Source organism: Fundulus heteroclitus, unplaced genomic scaffold, assembly GCF_011125445.2.
Source record: "Fundulus heteroclitus isolate FHET01 unplaced genomic scaffold, MU-UCD_Fhet_4.1 scaffold_523, whole genome shotgun sequence".
In the NCBI taxonomy this organism is placed as follows: domain Eukaryota; kingdom Metazoa; phylum Chordata; class Actinopteri; order Cyprinodontiformes; family Fundulidae; genus Fundulus; species Fundulus heteroclitus.
The window spans coordinates 38138-54456 of record NW_023396949.1 but is presented as its reverse complement, the minus strand read 5'-3'; the positions used below and the strand labels follow the sequence as shown (position 1 = coordinate 54456).

General features: G+C 38.1%; 1 protein-coding gene across 1 annotated transcript in view; it reads left to right on the top strand.

The window, feature by feature from the left end:
* Positions 1–4369: 4369 nt before the first annotated feature.
* Positions 4370–16319, top strand: part of LOC118560997 (protein kinase C-binding protein NELL1-like) — a gene marked incomplete at its 5' end in the record, with an annotated part of 46263 nt that continues 34313 nt past the window's right edge. The window contains 2 exons of the mRNA XM_036132548.1: positions 4370–4667; positions 5148–5276. Of these exons, the coding sequence (XP_035988441.1) occupies positions 4370–4667; positions 5148–5276 (427 nt within the window). The remainder of the gene's footprint in view (positions 4668–5147; positions 5277–16319) is intronic.

Sequence of the window (16319 nt, the reverse complement as noted above, 5' to 3'; positions counted from 1 at the left end):
TTATTTCCAAAAAAAAGCATAAATTCTGTAAATAAAATTAAATTGGAAAAAAGTAGATTTTTTTATATGCTTCATTCATTTAAGTTACTCTTGAGCTTGAGCTATTAAAAGATTGCCCAAAGCAGAAAATACTAACAGCTTCCACTGGATGTCAAAGGATTATCGGGTTATTTTCTGCTGAGAACTCCATGTACATGTTGAGTAAAACTCAGTACGTGTGACTGTTAAATTACGTAGGCAGGTTTTTCAGGGTTCAGCCTGTCCATGGTTTGATATGAACCATGCTAGATGAGATTTACAATATAATGGTGTGGCTGAATGAAATTTAAGCTCATCAGCTACTAAAACATTTCAGCTTCTTTGAGTTTAAAAGTCACCATTAAAGCAGATCGGAAAGTCCTAACTTTGGTCTCCGTCTTCACCCAACTAAACAGAAAATCTGCTGAGGTCACTTCTGTCTGGGTCAACTTGTATCCAACTTTTCTGTTTCTTGATTAGATGAAGGCAGCAGATTGTACCACAGAGTGACATGCCAGTGTGGCCATTTTTCAACATTTAGTCCAATGAATGGAACTAAATAACAGGTAACTAGTGACAAAATGAATTTCCTTGGATCTATGCATGCTTAACCTGTTTCCTTTATACTTATTTGACAACTGCAGATTGATGCTAATCTTGTTTTACTCATTTACTTGTGTGATAAAATTGCTTCTCAGTGTGTTTGTAGCTCACTTCAGTTACAACATAAATATTCAACAACCACTGTTTCTCTGCTGATGTAAGACCAATCAGCTGCTCCAATAAGTCAATACAACCTGTACACAGACTTGGCAGAGTTTCTACAATGAATGACCTTCCTGATATAACTGGGGTTTTGAACCCAGGTCCCCTGTATCAAAAAAGTGATTTTGAAATCATTTAAGGGATGGTGAAATAACATATCCTGTGACGATGTACTGTCTAGCAGGTGATTTAAACATCAACAGCACGTTTAGGGGATGGGTGAATAAAACTAAATATACTTCGTCAAAATCCTATATATGCATTTTCAGGACTTGTGGCGTCTGCATTTGGGGCCAGTGGGGCCAGGCCCCACTCGATGTCGCTGTGGAGCTCTATGTTGGCAATTATCAGTTCTTAGAGCAATGCTGTGAGAAAAAAAAGACATATTCCCTTACCAATAAAGTTATGTTAGAAACATTTGTGTCTATATATCTAAGTCTGCCAGAAAACTGACACACTCAGTAGCTAAATCCTCTTGAGGTGCCTTGATATTGGAGCCGTTTAAACGTTTGTTTAAATAACGAACTGAAATCTCAGTGTGCATGCCCAACATGCTCCCAGTAGACAGCTGTGGGGCACAAATCCTGTGGCGCCAAGCTCGGATCGTCCAATACAAATACTGGAATTTTACACGTTACGTTTACATTTTGCCGGAAAGTGTGCGGCCATCGAGGCAAGGCAAATTTATTTGTATAGCACATTTTAGTTCAAGTTAATGCCAAGTGCTTTAATTCAATTACATTTTATTTAAATAGCGCCAATTCATGAAACATGTCATCTCAAGGCACTTTCCAAAGTCAAATTCAATCAGATTATACAGATTGGTCAAAGAATTTCCTATCTAATGGATATTTACATGACTAAAACATTGGAAAGTAAAAACAGAATAAAAGCAAGTAAAAAAAGTTGGAATAAATTGTAGAAAAATGTAAGTAAAATAGGAAAATGTAAACTAAAAGTAAACATTAATCGTGTTGGTTGTCCTTGCTATCATTGAAGGATTGATGTGAATCTTTCCTGTTCAATAAATGAACACTTTGAGTGAGCCTTTATTTATAGTTTTGTGTATAAAAATTTAATTACATGTAGATTATATAACATGTATTTTTTAGTATGTTGGTTTAAGCTAATTTTGTTTAATTTAAAATTGATCAAAGTTAGGCTGTGTGCATCACAAAAAATGAGTTGCTGCTAATAGGTGTTGAGTTTTTGTGCCTCACTTAACTTATCATGCCAGACACGCCACTGTTCAGGATACATGAGCAACCTCCGTGTGAATACACGTTTTATGCATCCGGCAAAAGAGGTCTGATTGAACATCACCCACCCATGGGTGTTCATATTTATGTCAAGCCTCAGTCTATTTCTAGCTATTTGACTGACATCAGCGAGGATCATTCTTAAAAAGGACATCTCACAGGTGGAGTCTCTGACCTGAAGGCTTTATTTCGTATTGAAGGAAAAAACCTAGCAAAGGATTTTAGATCATGAGCCAGCCTCTCCATCTCAAAAATCTCTTGAAGACTCTTAAACATCCAACAGCACATCTCCCTCTAACACCTCAAGGAGTCTGACACTTTTAACTGGTACAGCACTTTTAACACCACTTGTTCTGTCTCCTTCAAATAGGTTTAGTAGTTTATGGGGGCATTCTTGCTGTATGGATGCTTGGAAGGTATTTCCTACATGTGCAGTGCCTTTAAAAATCTTCTCCATCAACTTTCACACGTTTAGCCACATTACGGCCATAAACCTCAAAGAAGACAAATGGTGTTCAACCCTTTTTAGAAGAAAATCTGAAACGTGAGGCCTGCATTTTTATTCAGCAGTCTTTGGGAACGAGCTCAGGCTCAGTCACACTGGATAGAGAGAGCACCAGTAAACAAAAACTATAAAGTCTGGCCACACATTCTTATTTGGATTAAGGTCTGGATTTGGCAACATTTTAAATTGTGCTGCTCTCCTTTTCACTGCACCTCTAGCTGCATGTACTCATGCTGGAACTAGATTTTTTTTCAGCTGTCCCAGGTATTCAGCAGAATGACAGTTTTTTTTTCTTACGATGCTATTATGCATTTTCATCCATATTTCCATTCACTCTGACCTGTTTAACTTGTCCCTGCTGAAGAAAAGCCTCCACGCTTACCATGGGCCTTTTGGCTGTATGGCCGGTGCATGCTGTTCATGCATACCTTGTGATGTTAGGTGGATCACCAGGTTAGCCATTTCCAAACAGTTTTCCAGATACAATTTGGACACTTTTCAGGGTTTTCCTTGGTAAAAACTTTCAAAACAACAAATTATTTGTATGATCAAAATCACAATTATGTACAATTTGGTGTTGGTCTATAAAATAAAATCCCAATATAACATAGAAAGGTCTGTAGAGTGACAAAATCTGATCGGCGCTCATGAATACATACGGAAGGCGCTACCTAACGTGTTCCCTGTAAGAAACGGGGAGCAAGTTACTGCCTCATCTGCAGAAAAGTGACAGTCGGGTATTGTTTGAAAAGACAGCACAACTGAGAAATGAATCAGCACTGAACTCAGAACAATAAGAATACAATCTTTTTTTATGATTCAGCTGTTATTACTTTAAGGAGATACAACGAGATGATAGAAAATCAAGCCGCTCTGAGCAGCATAACTGATTTGTGTTTTGTACTTACTAAATGTTTGAAAGGCAGAACATATGCAGCCAACAAATCTTACAGCCTGCCTACAAACAATTTTATCTCCCCTTCCTCCCCCTTTGAGCATCCCAGAAGCCTCTATTTCTGAATAATACCGTGTGTTTTTTTCTTCTTCTTCTTCTTGGTTCTGGATCAGTAATCTGGCCTCCATTTGAATCTGGCTGTTGTTTACGATCTAATTTGAGAGGCTAGAATGGCGACTTGCATTCCAAAGCAGACACTACACCGTTCCTTGTGTAGAACACAGTTTCCCAGGTGGAGCGGGTGGTGCTCATTGTGTAACTGCCCTGATCACTGAGCAGACGCCACTGCTCCTGCCTTTGCTGTTGTGAGGAAACAGGTAACCCAGACAACCTGACAATGTACACAAATTAGAGGCAGGGAGGAGAAGAGTATGATTAATGGTTCACATAAAGGACAGGCCACAGGAGGAAGAGGAATGGAGGAGCAGTGCTTAAAAATCCCAGAGCTGCTCTGAGTCAAGGGTGAGGAGAAAGGAAATGTGGCTGATTTAGGAGCCGAGGGAACTGATGGGGGAACGTGGAGCGAGGAAACGTGCAATCAAAAATAATTTGCCCATTCAGAACACACAGCATCACCTTCTGAAAGACAATCTCCAAGTGAAGTGAGTTTGGATATCTGCTCCGTGTAATCTGAAACTCTGATTGGCTCTTCTTTTTTTCTATAAGGAGAAAGAGCAATGCACATATCAGTGACGGAGAATTCCCACACTCTCCACACACTCACCGAGTTTTTTTTCCCTTCAAACCCCCTTTCTCACCTTCAAAAACTGGAACTTTCTGCGGTCCGAACGGGGGGACAGCACTGGTTGATAGTTGCGATTACAGTCAGCATTTCTGTCCGCAGTCCGGATCGTTTTCCACCCGCAGAGAAAGGGGGGGGTTCTGGCTCCGAATGCCACGCAAAGGGTTGACCAGACGCGTTTAAACGTCAGAGCCCCGTGCGCCTTGGCCGGGAGGGAACCCCTGCGCTCGCGTCGTGGACCATTCCTCCGTTCATCTACATCCAGACGAGGTGCGAACAACGCGCAGCGCCAGACGGACCAGAGTTGTTGGCTGGCGTGGACACACAGCGGAGCGCACAACTCGCCGTCTCTGAGCTACGCAACTCCAGCACAGATGGATATTTACATCGCCTTGTTACTCTGCTCGCTTTTCACCGAACCAGGTGAGCCCACGCCCACGCTTGACCGCAGAGGTGGATTTTGTTTGAACTTGAGCTTCTTTCCATTTCCCTCCCCTTGTCCACTGCGCTCGTATGTTATGTTTGCAAGTTGAGAAATGCCTTGGTGTCGCCTTTTGCATTTAGTGGCCATTGCGTGTTGCGCAGCCTGCGTTAATTGCAACGGGACTGCTAAGAGTAAAAGATGAAACCTTCTACCTGCACCTTTAACGTGCCGTGCACCTACAGCCCGCGGAGAGCACAGGTGATGACTGCAGCCAGCAGATGCGGCTTTGTCATTGGGCAGTAATAGCAATAAACTATATCTACATAACCACTGCGCAACTTGCCCCAAAATAGGTTTTTAAAATGACAAAATCACGAACTTGGATTTAAAAATTATTATTATTTTTTTCTTTTAATGAAACATTTTATATGTTATGGTTTGCCACCCCCTAACCTCCTAATATCCCTCTTTCTGTTCAGCGTTTGGTTTCGGATCAGATCAAGATTACCAGCTTGATATCATCAGCGAACTTGACCTGGCGAACGCCACTTATGGAATTACCCAAGTGGCAGGACTTCACAACGGCAGTAAAGCCTTCCTGTTTCGAGGTAATCGCCAACAATTCTTCATAGACGCGCAACTTAAGTTAAGAAATGTCCTCTCCCCTTGGCTTCTTTAATTAGTGCGCGCAAAGCCACGCAGCGCCACACCTTTTGGTGTCCAGGCGTTCTGAGACAGAAAACTCCGGGGAGCCTCCTCTCATAATTGCTCCCCGTTTAATTTGTCCGAGTCGGCAGATGCTCGGAGTCATTCCGGACACACTTGAGCGCGCTGTCTGTGTTGGATTCCTACCACAGTGTGATTGTTTCTGTCTTCTGTGTAATCCCAGCAACTGGCTGCATGGAGCTGCTTATCAGCTGGGTGTTATTGTGAGCATAATGAAGGGTGCACAGCATGTGGTCAGACTGTTTAAAGCTCTGGGAAAAAAAGGGGGGAAACAGCACGGATGAAACAACATTTCTCTTCTGTTCTTGCGTTTTAGTTTGCTGTGCTGGTATTTCCTAGCCTGAAAGGTTGCAAAGTAGAGGCAGGGTTGATGCATAGTGGAATCACATATGGGTATTTCAATCAGCAGTGAGCGAAAACAGAGAGGGAGAATCTTTGGGCAGCAGGAATGGATTCTCCAAAGAGAAGTTGTTCCATGTGTGTTCAGTTGTGTTGATTTTAACATATCACAAGGTATTATTTAAAGTAATCTACATTTTCTTACTCTTACTGTAACAAACAATCAAAATCAAACAAAAAAATATCAGTTTTATTTTATATCCAAACCCTCAGAATAATAACATATTTAAAGGAATATTTTGAAATTAGCTTCTTTAAGATTATTGTTGGTAAAACAATCCCGTACCTATAGTTAATCATCTCGACAGTGAATTATGTCAACCCCTCTTCCCATGTTAGCAGATTTTCAATGTATAGCAACTCAAGCAGAAAGTATTCATAATTATATGAGTGAAACAACACTACATGGGTGAATATTGACCGTCCACGCTTTCACAAGAGATTATACCTTTCCTTTTTTTTTGCAGCCAAACCATGTTGCTGATATAGAAATATCCTTTATTATCCCACAATAGGGAAGTTCAGGTGTATCAGCAGCAAGTAAAGGAAAGTTTACGATACAGGAAGAAATACTGTACGTTTATTAGAAATTGCATTCTCAGATTAAGTGAAATTTACAACTGAGTGGTGTGATTTGAAAGTATGTGCATAAAAACAGCTACAGACAATAATAACAAAAAAATCAGTTAAAGGAAGGGCTGTAGAAAAGTTTTTAATGTGGTGGGAGCAGTGATGGTTATAAAGTCTAACTTGCCGTGAGGAAGGACCTGTGATGATGCTCCTTAGTGCTTTGATGTTACAATACAAAGTTTTGTTGCCTGAAGTTGCCACTGTATCAATCGCCTGATCAGCTGATCTAGCACATCGGCTGTTCTTAAATCCAGTCCAGTATAATTTTCTTGCAGCCATGAGCTGTAAGAATCAAAGGTCCATGTTATCTCTTATGCCGTTGCAAAACTGACAGCCTGGCACAAAATGTAAGACTTTACTCCACTGTTGGCAAAGTCAGACTGAGGAGTCTCGACTGATTGACAAAGCCCGCAGCCTCTACCAGTGCAGCTTTGTGTAATAAAACGGATTGGTTTTCTGAGAAAAAAAAATTCCACAAACATAACAGCGATCTCTTGTGAACGTCTAGTTGTTTATCATCTGCTAATATGTCATGGTATCTCACAGATATGAACCCCCACTGGTAGAATTGTTTTGAAGTGCTTAAATAGTTGGTCAGGCCTGTTCTTCTTAGTTCTGTACAACTTTTGAGGATTTTTTTGCTTATCTACAAACTCAATGTGATATGTCATCTGTCTACTGCAGGCCAGGGGTTTGGTTTAGGACTGAGGTGTCAATGATGTTTAGGGTTAGGATGTGTTGGTAATGGTTAGGTTTAGGGTCAAAGTAAAGCTTTAGATACGGTTGAAAATGAATTGAAGTCAAGGTAAAGTCTTTAGTAATTATTCAAAACAACTGTGTATATATATATATATATATATATATATATATATATATATATATATATATATATATATATATATATATATATATATATATATATATATATAAACGTGTGTGTGTTTGTGTGCGTGCGCCTGTGTACCTGTACCTTCAGCTGAGTGGGAAAAAAAAATGCACTTTTTTCACTAGTAAAGTGGGGACCTTTTTTGGGCTAGAGGTTAGGTTTAGGATTAAGGTGTCGATTAGGTTCGAGTTAGGGTTAGGTAGATACTGGTAAAGGTTAGGTTAAGGGTTATGGTCAGGGTTAGGCTGTAGAAAGGGTTCAACATGAATGGAAGTCAATTAAAGTCAAGGCAAGATCCCCACTTTGTATTTGAGATACTTGTGTGTGTGTGTGTGTGTGTGTGTGTGTGTGCTTTCGGCCAGGGGTTTTATTTTCTGGAGAGCTTGGCTCAATATGCCACTGGCTCTACATGAATGAAAACTGGGCTGCTTGGCCAGCTCGACTGATGTAAAACTGTCTAAGATTCAGGACTCGAGGCCGTAAGGGAAAGACAACCATCCTCACTTAGTTGAAACACACAATCCCCCCTCACAGCCACACACACACACACACACACACACACACACACACACACACACACACACACACACACACACACACACACACACACACACACACACACACACACACACACACACAGCTAACCTTTTCTCCTGACAGTTTCCAGGATCCAAGAGTTTGTGCAGAAGCCAGACAGCATGGGAAATAGCAGGCTAGTCCAACTGGGAATACTGGACTTGTGTTGTGACCTAGTTAATACATCAGTTATACGTCCTCTCTGCTTCTGTCATGGCTTTCTAACCCAGATTGCTCTGCAAAGCAACACCAGCCAAAGTTCATTAGATTTTTTTGATTACTTAAAAAAGGTGATAGGTTGAGAATTTATAGCAGCATGATCACATGATCAAATATGGAGCACAACCTGTTCTGGAGCTCTATTTTATAGTCTCATCCTGCATTAGTTTGATAAAAATATTTTACTATATATATCTTTTCATATTTATAAAATGCCTTGCAAAAGCATTCATCTCTAATGTTTACATTTTGCCACCTTATAAATGCAAACTTAGTTTTAATTTATTAAGATTTCATGTTAAAGACCAAAAATATTTTTAGTCATATAAATCTGAAAGATGTGGTGATTAAATGTGTTCAGCCCCCTGAGTCACAGTTTTCTTAGAAATATTATTGCTAAAATTAGTGTTTCAGTTCTTTTAGGGTATGTATGTTAAGCATCTAGAACAAGGGTTGTCCAAAGTGCGGCCCGGGGGACATTTACGACCCCTGGACTGATTTTTGTGGGGCCCCTAACTGTAATTCACGAATGATTTGCCCCACCAGCACAGATGGTAGAGGCAGATGGAGACTTTTTACTTTTAATTATTGCAAAATTATTTCAGACAAGTTAAAATTCTTCTTACAATTGAAAATGTTAGGTATAACACAAAGTGTTTGCCCTTTAACAACAATATTCTCTTTAATTTTCTAGCAAATACAACCGCATCTATCCAGTAACCTTTTCTCAAATGCAGACTTTTTCGCACCAAAATCTGCTTTTAATTGATTTATTAAGATAAGCTAAATACAGCAAGATGCTTTTGAAGAAAGACTGAGCCAAACCCTGTTCTTATTGCTGATAATAGACAAAAATGTCTCACTTTTCTTTCAATCAAACCCAAAACAATTAGCAAACCGGAAGACCATCTTTTAATGCAGCAAATGTGCAAAACCTTTTTTTAAGTTTTGGATCCACAATGTTTTACACATCTGTTTCTGACAGAAAATCTGAATAACTTGCTTAATTAAATTACTCCATGCTCATATTTTGTGGAGCATGAATTTTGGGGTATTTTGTATTCTAATTTCTGGCCATTGATTACTTTTGACTTGACAATTTTAGCCCAAGCGATGAAAAGCTTTTACCCCTCCTGGTCTAGAGACTAAAACTTTTCACCATTCTTAGCAAAACAGCTGAAGTTCAGTCATACTGGATGGATAACATCTGTGAAGAGCAGTATTTTAAGTCTCACTACAGATGACCTGTACCCCAGCCTCATTGCAACCTCTGACGGGTTTTCTAACAGTGTTGCCTTCTGTGTGGCTCCATCCATTGGTCCATCAACTCTGGCCTGCTCAGATGTATTTGCTGGAGAAAAGCCTTCTCACAACATGATGCCGTCACCACCGTGTTTCACAATGGAGAGTCTGCGGTGATGTGTAACGTCAGTTTTTGCCTCACACAGCATCCTGCAACATGAAGGCTGTACAAGTAACATTTTGGAGTCATTGGAGCAGGTCACCTTATTCCTAATGTTTGCTCTTTCCTCTTTGCCAAGGTGCAGACATGGGTCTTTATGGCGTTTGTTGAACTATGCCTTCACCGAGGTCACTCTCCCATCAATGTCAGATCTGTGGAGTGCATGACTTTTTGTCGTGTCAACAGATTTGTGCACCTAAGTTTTGGATCTTTGCGGATCCTCCAGAATTTCCAGCTTCTCTGATCAATGCTGTCCTTGTTTGCCTGTCAGTTAGGTGGACAGGTGTGTCTTTGTTGGTTTGCGGCTGCAGGCCAAATGACATTTTCAAATGTCGGATTAAACAGTGCTCTGTGAGATGTTCAATACTTGGTTATCTTGTTGAATAACTTTACTCTGCATTACATTTTCTGACAGTTCTGTGTCCTATGTTCCTTGATCTTCATGATCCTGTTTGTTCACTAATGTTCTTTAATAAAAAGGCCTTCACAACACTGCTATAATTATACTGAGATTAAATTACACAAAGTTATTACAAATTAGGGGACTTCTGAAGTCTATTTGTTACACTGGATGATATTAAGGAGCATCAGATTAAAAACATAAATAACCACACATGCAATAATCTTTAGCCACTTCCCTTCCACTTTACTTCTACACACTAAAAGGAGAATGTAGGTCCAACTTAAATTGACTGCTTCAATTGGTAACAAGTAATTAAATTAAGTTGATCCAACTTAATTTAATTAGTTACATAGTCAAGTTAAACCAGTGTAAATAAATTAAGTTGGGTAAACCTAATTTAATTACGTGTTACCAATAGAAGCACCTCATTTAAGTTGGAGCTGCATTCTCTTTTTAGAACGTAATTTGTTTTTTGGTGTTGTATAAAATCTTAAATGCATTGAAATTCTATGCTCGTAACATGAAAAATGTGAAAATAGGAAATTTTCACATTTTGAGCTGCATGTGATGTTTGTGACACTGTTTGTGAATGTCACCATGACAATATGACTTGCGATAAATGCCTTTATCCTTTGGGTTCCTTATAGATTCCAGATATTGACTATTTTACCCTGAATAAAAGTTCATTCTTTTCATTCCAGCAACATGGTTTTCTTAACAAATTGACATCTGGCTACAGCTGCTGTTCGGTTTCTTAATTGCTTTTTGATTCTAACATCTTAACGCTGTCTAAAAATCTTTTCTGTTGCATTTATCGAGCATTATCAGACATGGATTATATATACATGCTGTCATAGAGAGCGTGAGTATGTATAGGATTGGCTAATATTTACTGGAGTCCAAGCAAATCTTTGTGATGCTCAAATTGCCAACAGTGATTGTCCAGGTAAATAGGACCTACTCTGAACTTGGGATTCAACCTAAACAATAAAATGACATTAAACTGTCCCTCTGTGTGCTGAAAGCGTGGAACAAAACTCAGTTAATTGTTAAGATCCTCGTGCATTTTTTCTGCTCTTGTGTTTTTCTTTAACAGAACTGCTGCTATTAATGAAACATCCTATATACTGAATAAAGTTAGTTTGCTCAGATGAAGACTGACCTATTTTCTTATTCCACTTTGTCGCCCAGATTGTCAGCCTCATTACTCAGGCCAGCCTTGGCCCTAGTGTTGCTTTAGATTTAAAGTAGCTGTGATTATAGTTTGTTTCTTCTCATACTCCTGCGGGGGCATTTTGGGACTGCCGGTGTTATTTTAGCCAAGCATATATAACTTCACTCTCGTTTAACTGAAACAATGGTTGTTGCAGGCTCTATACGGCAATAAACAGACAGAGACAGACTGACTGAGGAAGTCCTTTGTCCCATCGGATGGTACAACTCTCTGATCTAGTACACTCAAATTTTTTTGTATTGAATTTTATTAACTTATTTGTTAAAACTCTGTGAACAAGAGCAGTTGACATCTATCTATCTATCTATCTATCTATCTATCTATCTATCTATCTATCTATCTATCTATCTATCTATCTATCTATCTATCTATCTATCTATCTATCTATCTATCTATCTATCTATCTATCTATCTATCTATCTATCTATCTATCTATCTATCTATCTATCTATCTATCTATCTATCTATCTATCTATCTATCTATCTATCTATCTATCTATCTATCTATCTATCTATCTATCTATCTATCTTTCTTATCAACACTTTTTTTCCTAAGAGTCCCCTTAGTTCCAGCCTTTCTAGCTTCACCAGAAGTGGCTCAGTTGGTCTGTAGGTTTATTTTCCTTCTGTATGTCTTCAAATCTACTTAAAAGTCAGCTCTAATTTGGAAGTAGGTCGCATGGGGTGGGGGTTAGGATGGGTGGAAGGGTCACAGCACCATCCTGTACATTAAGTGAAATGAGCTGTTAGATGTAAAGCACCTATATTTTTAGAGCTTTAAACGCTGTAGTGTGTCACATTGGTAAAGCTGAAATGAGCTCAGTGTATCTGGACGGTGTACGTCCCTCTGCTCCTCGCTGACTGTTGCTCGCAATCATCAATGTTAAATGGTTGAATGGTAACAAGTGCAGCTTTGATCTTGATTTCTGTGAAATCTTTTAGTACGCCTCCTCAGCCTTTTAGGTCAATTATGCTTAACACATAACAACTCTGCAGAGTAGTGTGAGGACAAAAAGGGGCCGTAATTAACGTCTAATATACCCTCCTGTTGATTCAAGTCAATTTTCTTCATACATAATTAAAAGCAAAAAACCCACACTATAGCCCCACATTGTTATATTTGCTCATTGTCCCTGTTGATAATAAGCCAACTGTTGCATGTAAACCGTACATCAAACAAGACAATTTACCTACAACCGAGATCAAAGACAGAAAAAAAAAGAAGTTTCTCCTTTCTGAAGCATCGGTTACAGAAGCCACATCATGCCAGTGTACACGTCGTGTATTTACAACAAAGCAATTATAAAACTAAATAAAATACAACTCTAAACAGAAAATCTTGACTATAATGTGAAATTTTGACCTAAAAAATGAATCAGGTTTACTCGTCTCTTACAACACAAAAGTATATATTATCTTCAAGCCTGTAATGCTGATGGTAAGATTTAATCTGTCATCTCTAAATAAAGGGCGTTTAGTGTTTTAATTTTTTTAATTAATTCCTATTCAGAGCATTTCTGTGCATATTGGTGCATGCATCAATTCAATTTGGCGCAATTCTACTTGTTTATTTAGCTACAGTTCACAAAAAAGTGATACTTCAAGACACTTTAGAAGCCAAACACATCTAACTCATAGACAAATATATATTAAAATCAATTCAATCTGTAGACAAATCCAAATTCAGTTATATACTTTCCATTTGGGTCATACTTACAATTAAATGGGGTCAAATTCAGTTTACAAAGCGGAATGGTAAAAGGTTTTCTATGCATGGTATTAATTTCATTGTAAACAACCCCTCCTCCTGAGGAAGCCTTAGGTGATGCAGCTAAACACACAAAAAAGCTGTGTAACTTAATTGAAAGGGGGAAAAAAACAGAAAAATCATGACATTAATATCAGCATTAATTGCAGATAATACATAAATGGAGACCAGTAGGCAGCATAACTCTAGAGATAGCTCGGGATAACCTGAGCCACTTTAAAAACTCAAGGCACTCTAAAACTTCGTTGAACATACTGTTTTTTTGAAACAAAATCATATATTGTTTTATTGTGTTAGTTTTCTCAACTTGTTCAATGGGATGTCTTGCAAAGACGTGTGTGGGAGGCAGGCGGTTGTTACTTTGTTGCTTGGTCACTACATACACTTGTCAGCCAATCGTTTACAGCAAATCATGGTAATGCTAACTTTATTTTACAAAAGTGTCATAAAAATCTGTATTTCTATAAATTATTCATAGTGCATAAATAGTCACCTTGTTTGAAAACATTTTTTAGTCCAACTTGCATTAAAGAAAATACTCTTTTATATAAGAAACATTATTATTTTGTTGTTCCAAAACAAAAACTTCTATTTTTAGGAGTTTGAAAAAACATGAACCCACTGATGAAACAGTATGTCTTTTGTTTGTAGGGGCAGTACATATAATTATCAGGGATTATTATCAATGATAATGCACAGTTAGTAATGTAACATATGATAGTAATTAGCACAAAGTAACTTGTAATCATTGGCTAAAAACTGCCTAAAAGGTTTGGAGAACATTACATGTTTTTGATGGATGATTGTCTGATTGATCCCAGGATTAATTAATTTAACCAGTAACACTTAGGTAAAGACTTCTTTCTGTTACAGAAAAATATTATTAATGAATACATTTCAAAAATTATAAAAGCTCAATTCAATAATTACAAATTGCTATATGTTCTACCATTTTGTTTTGTTATTTTACCAAATGCCCCGCTGAAACATAACTACATAATCCTGAGGCTGCATCTGTTTTCTTTTTTCATTTCCTTCAATAAATGTTGCAGAAGCATATTTAGAGAGAATGAACTGAAAAAAAAAAAAAACTAGAAAATCCAAGTGAGCATGTCAAAAACCTGATTTATTTTCCTGTAGTGTCAGGTTCATTTCTTTCTGTTCAATTTAAAGATGCGGTCAGATCAGGATGTAGCTCATTAGCAATGAGCTACATCTTGTCGGTTAAATTTGCATCAATCAAAGTGTTGAAATGCATGCTGGTCTAAGCAAAAAGCACACCTTTGAGGTTTTGTAACGACTGAACGAATAAAGGAAGAGCCTGCTTATTTGGATTTTGTGTATCTTGTTTTTGATTTGGTCCGAAGATAAAATACTAGGAATTTTAAAGCCTTGCCGTTTTTCCACTTCACTGCACATAGAAAAGTGGTAATACAGAGCTCATCACAGGTTTGCCATTCTGCACATTACATGACCGGTCAAGAAAAGCTGCATCTGCCTTCTCTGTTGGGCTTCTGCAGTAAACCACTTCTTTTTAAGGAAAAAAGTATACATTGTGAAACTTGAAATTGGTGTGTTATGAACAGCAAAATTGGCAGCTTTGAAATGACCCAATTTCAGCAAAAATCATTGAACGTGTCTCCCACAGTGTAGCCAACACGTTGTCGGTTCCAGCTGCTGTCCTACCTCTCTCTCCTCAGCACCTGATGTAAAAGTGATAAGAAAACTCACTTAACTCCAATTTTTTAGCACTAATAGCAATACAACGTTATCAGGTAAAGGAACAGGATCTCTTTATTATATACACAAGAGTTTTTTTTAAATCAGCAATGGCTTTAAACAAGTGAACACATTCATGTTGGACTCAGATGCTTGGAGAAAAGCAAAAAATTAACATAGTTTAGCACTGTAATTTGTTTTAAACTGCCAAACAACAATTTTAATGAAATTATTTTCTTTCGTTTGTCATTCCTTAAGTTTTATTGACACATGGTTTTATTTGTTATACTTGTTGACAGATTTCATTAACTCTATGTCACCGCTGAGCTTCCCTTCTCAAAAGAGGCCTTTTACCTATTGCTTAATCAAGTGAAGGTGCCTTTTAATACAGAGTTCTGCGGTTTTTAGGAGATTAAACCATGAGAAAACCTTCAGGTATGGGTTAACCCACACTGATGATAATATCACAGTATTACATATGTGCCTTGAACTCCAATGATGTAGAAAGATATCCTGCCGTAAGGTAATGATTATTAATTCCATGTCAATGCATTTAGAACTTTATCAATCAGAATGTAATTGCCAGCAAAGTCAGGCAACAATTTTTTTTTACCACAAGTAAAGTTCCACATCTACGGTATTTACATCTCTGAAAACTGATTGCAAGAGCTATTTTCTAATTAATTCAACCAATACTTGTTTAACCACTTGTAGTCGTTGAAATTTAATTCCCAAATGGTCATGAAAAATGTAAAGTAGTGATGTCATAAACATCTTGATACAGTTAAGCACGGAAATCTGTACGCTCGATCCCAATATGGATGCACTATTCGAACTGGCAGTGCATCAAACATGACTCTCATGCATGTTTCATAACAACATAGGAAACAATGTAAAATGTGCTTAATGCTTCCTTGAAACACAGGTGTGAATAAATAATTTCCATGAGAAAAAAAGCGAAATGTAATCATTTTTTAAAAAGATAAAAAAAAAAAATATTATAATTGAGCCAGGTACACCCCACTCACTACTGCTTTGTCTGATCAATGAGGAAGCTTCATTGTTACATAAAAAGATAAACTAAGTATTTTTTGTTTTGCCCGCCAGCATGGGTTTGCATAATCAGATACAGGGCTTATCCATTACAGGCCAGGCTCATCATCGTCCCATCATCAGGGGACAATCAAGAGCCTGGACATTGTCATATTTGTGAACTTTTAAGTCTTCTGTGATTCCCCCCAGAGTAACATAAAACTGCATAATGTGTTCTACTCTGTCTTTTCTGGTCCATGGTTAGTACAGCACTGTTACAACACTTTAAGGGGCTGACTCTTTACGTTTCATTTCAACAGCTTAATGGTGTCTAATTAGTGAGTTAACATTAGGAAGAAGAACTGGCACCATTAACTCAGCTGGGCGACGCATCTGTCCTTGGTTTTACTTCTTTTATAGACTTCTGTATGTGGGCCAACCAGGTTCATTTCACTTGGATTGGCTGACTTTTATGCGCTCTTTTCAGTCAAGTAAAGTATATCCGTAGTAGTTCAAGGTATTGCTTTACTGTAGGTTTTTCCATTCTTTCAGTTTGTGGCAAAAAATAGAGTACAACATGGTTCTGCAAATTATCAG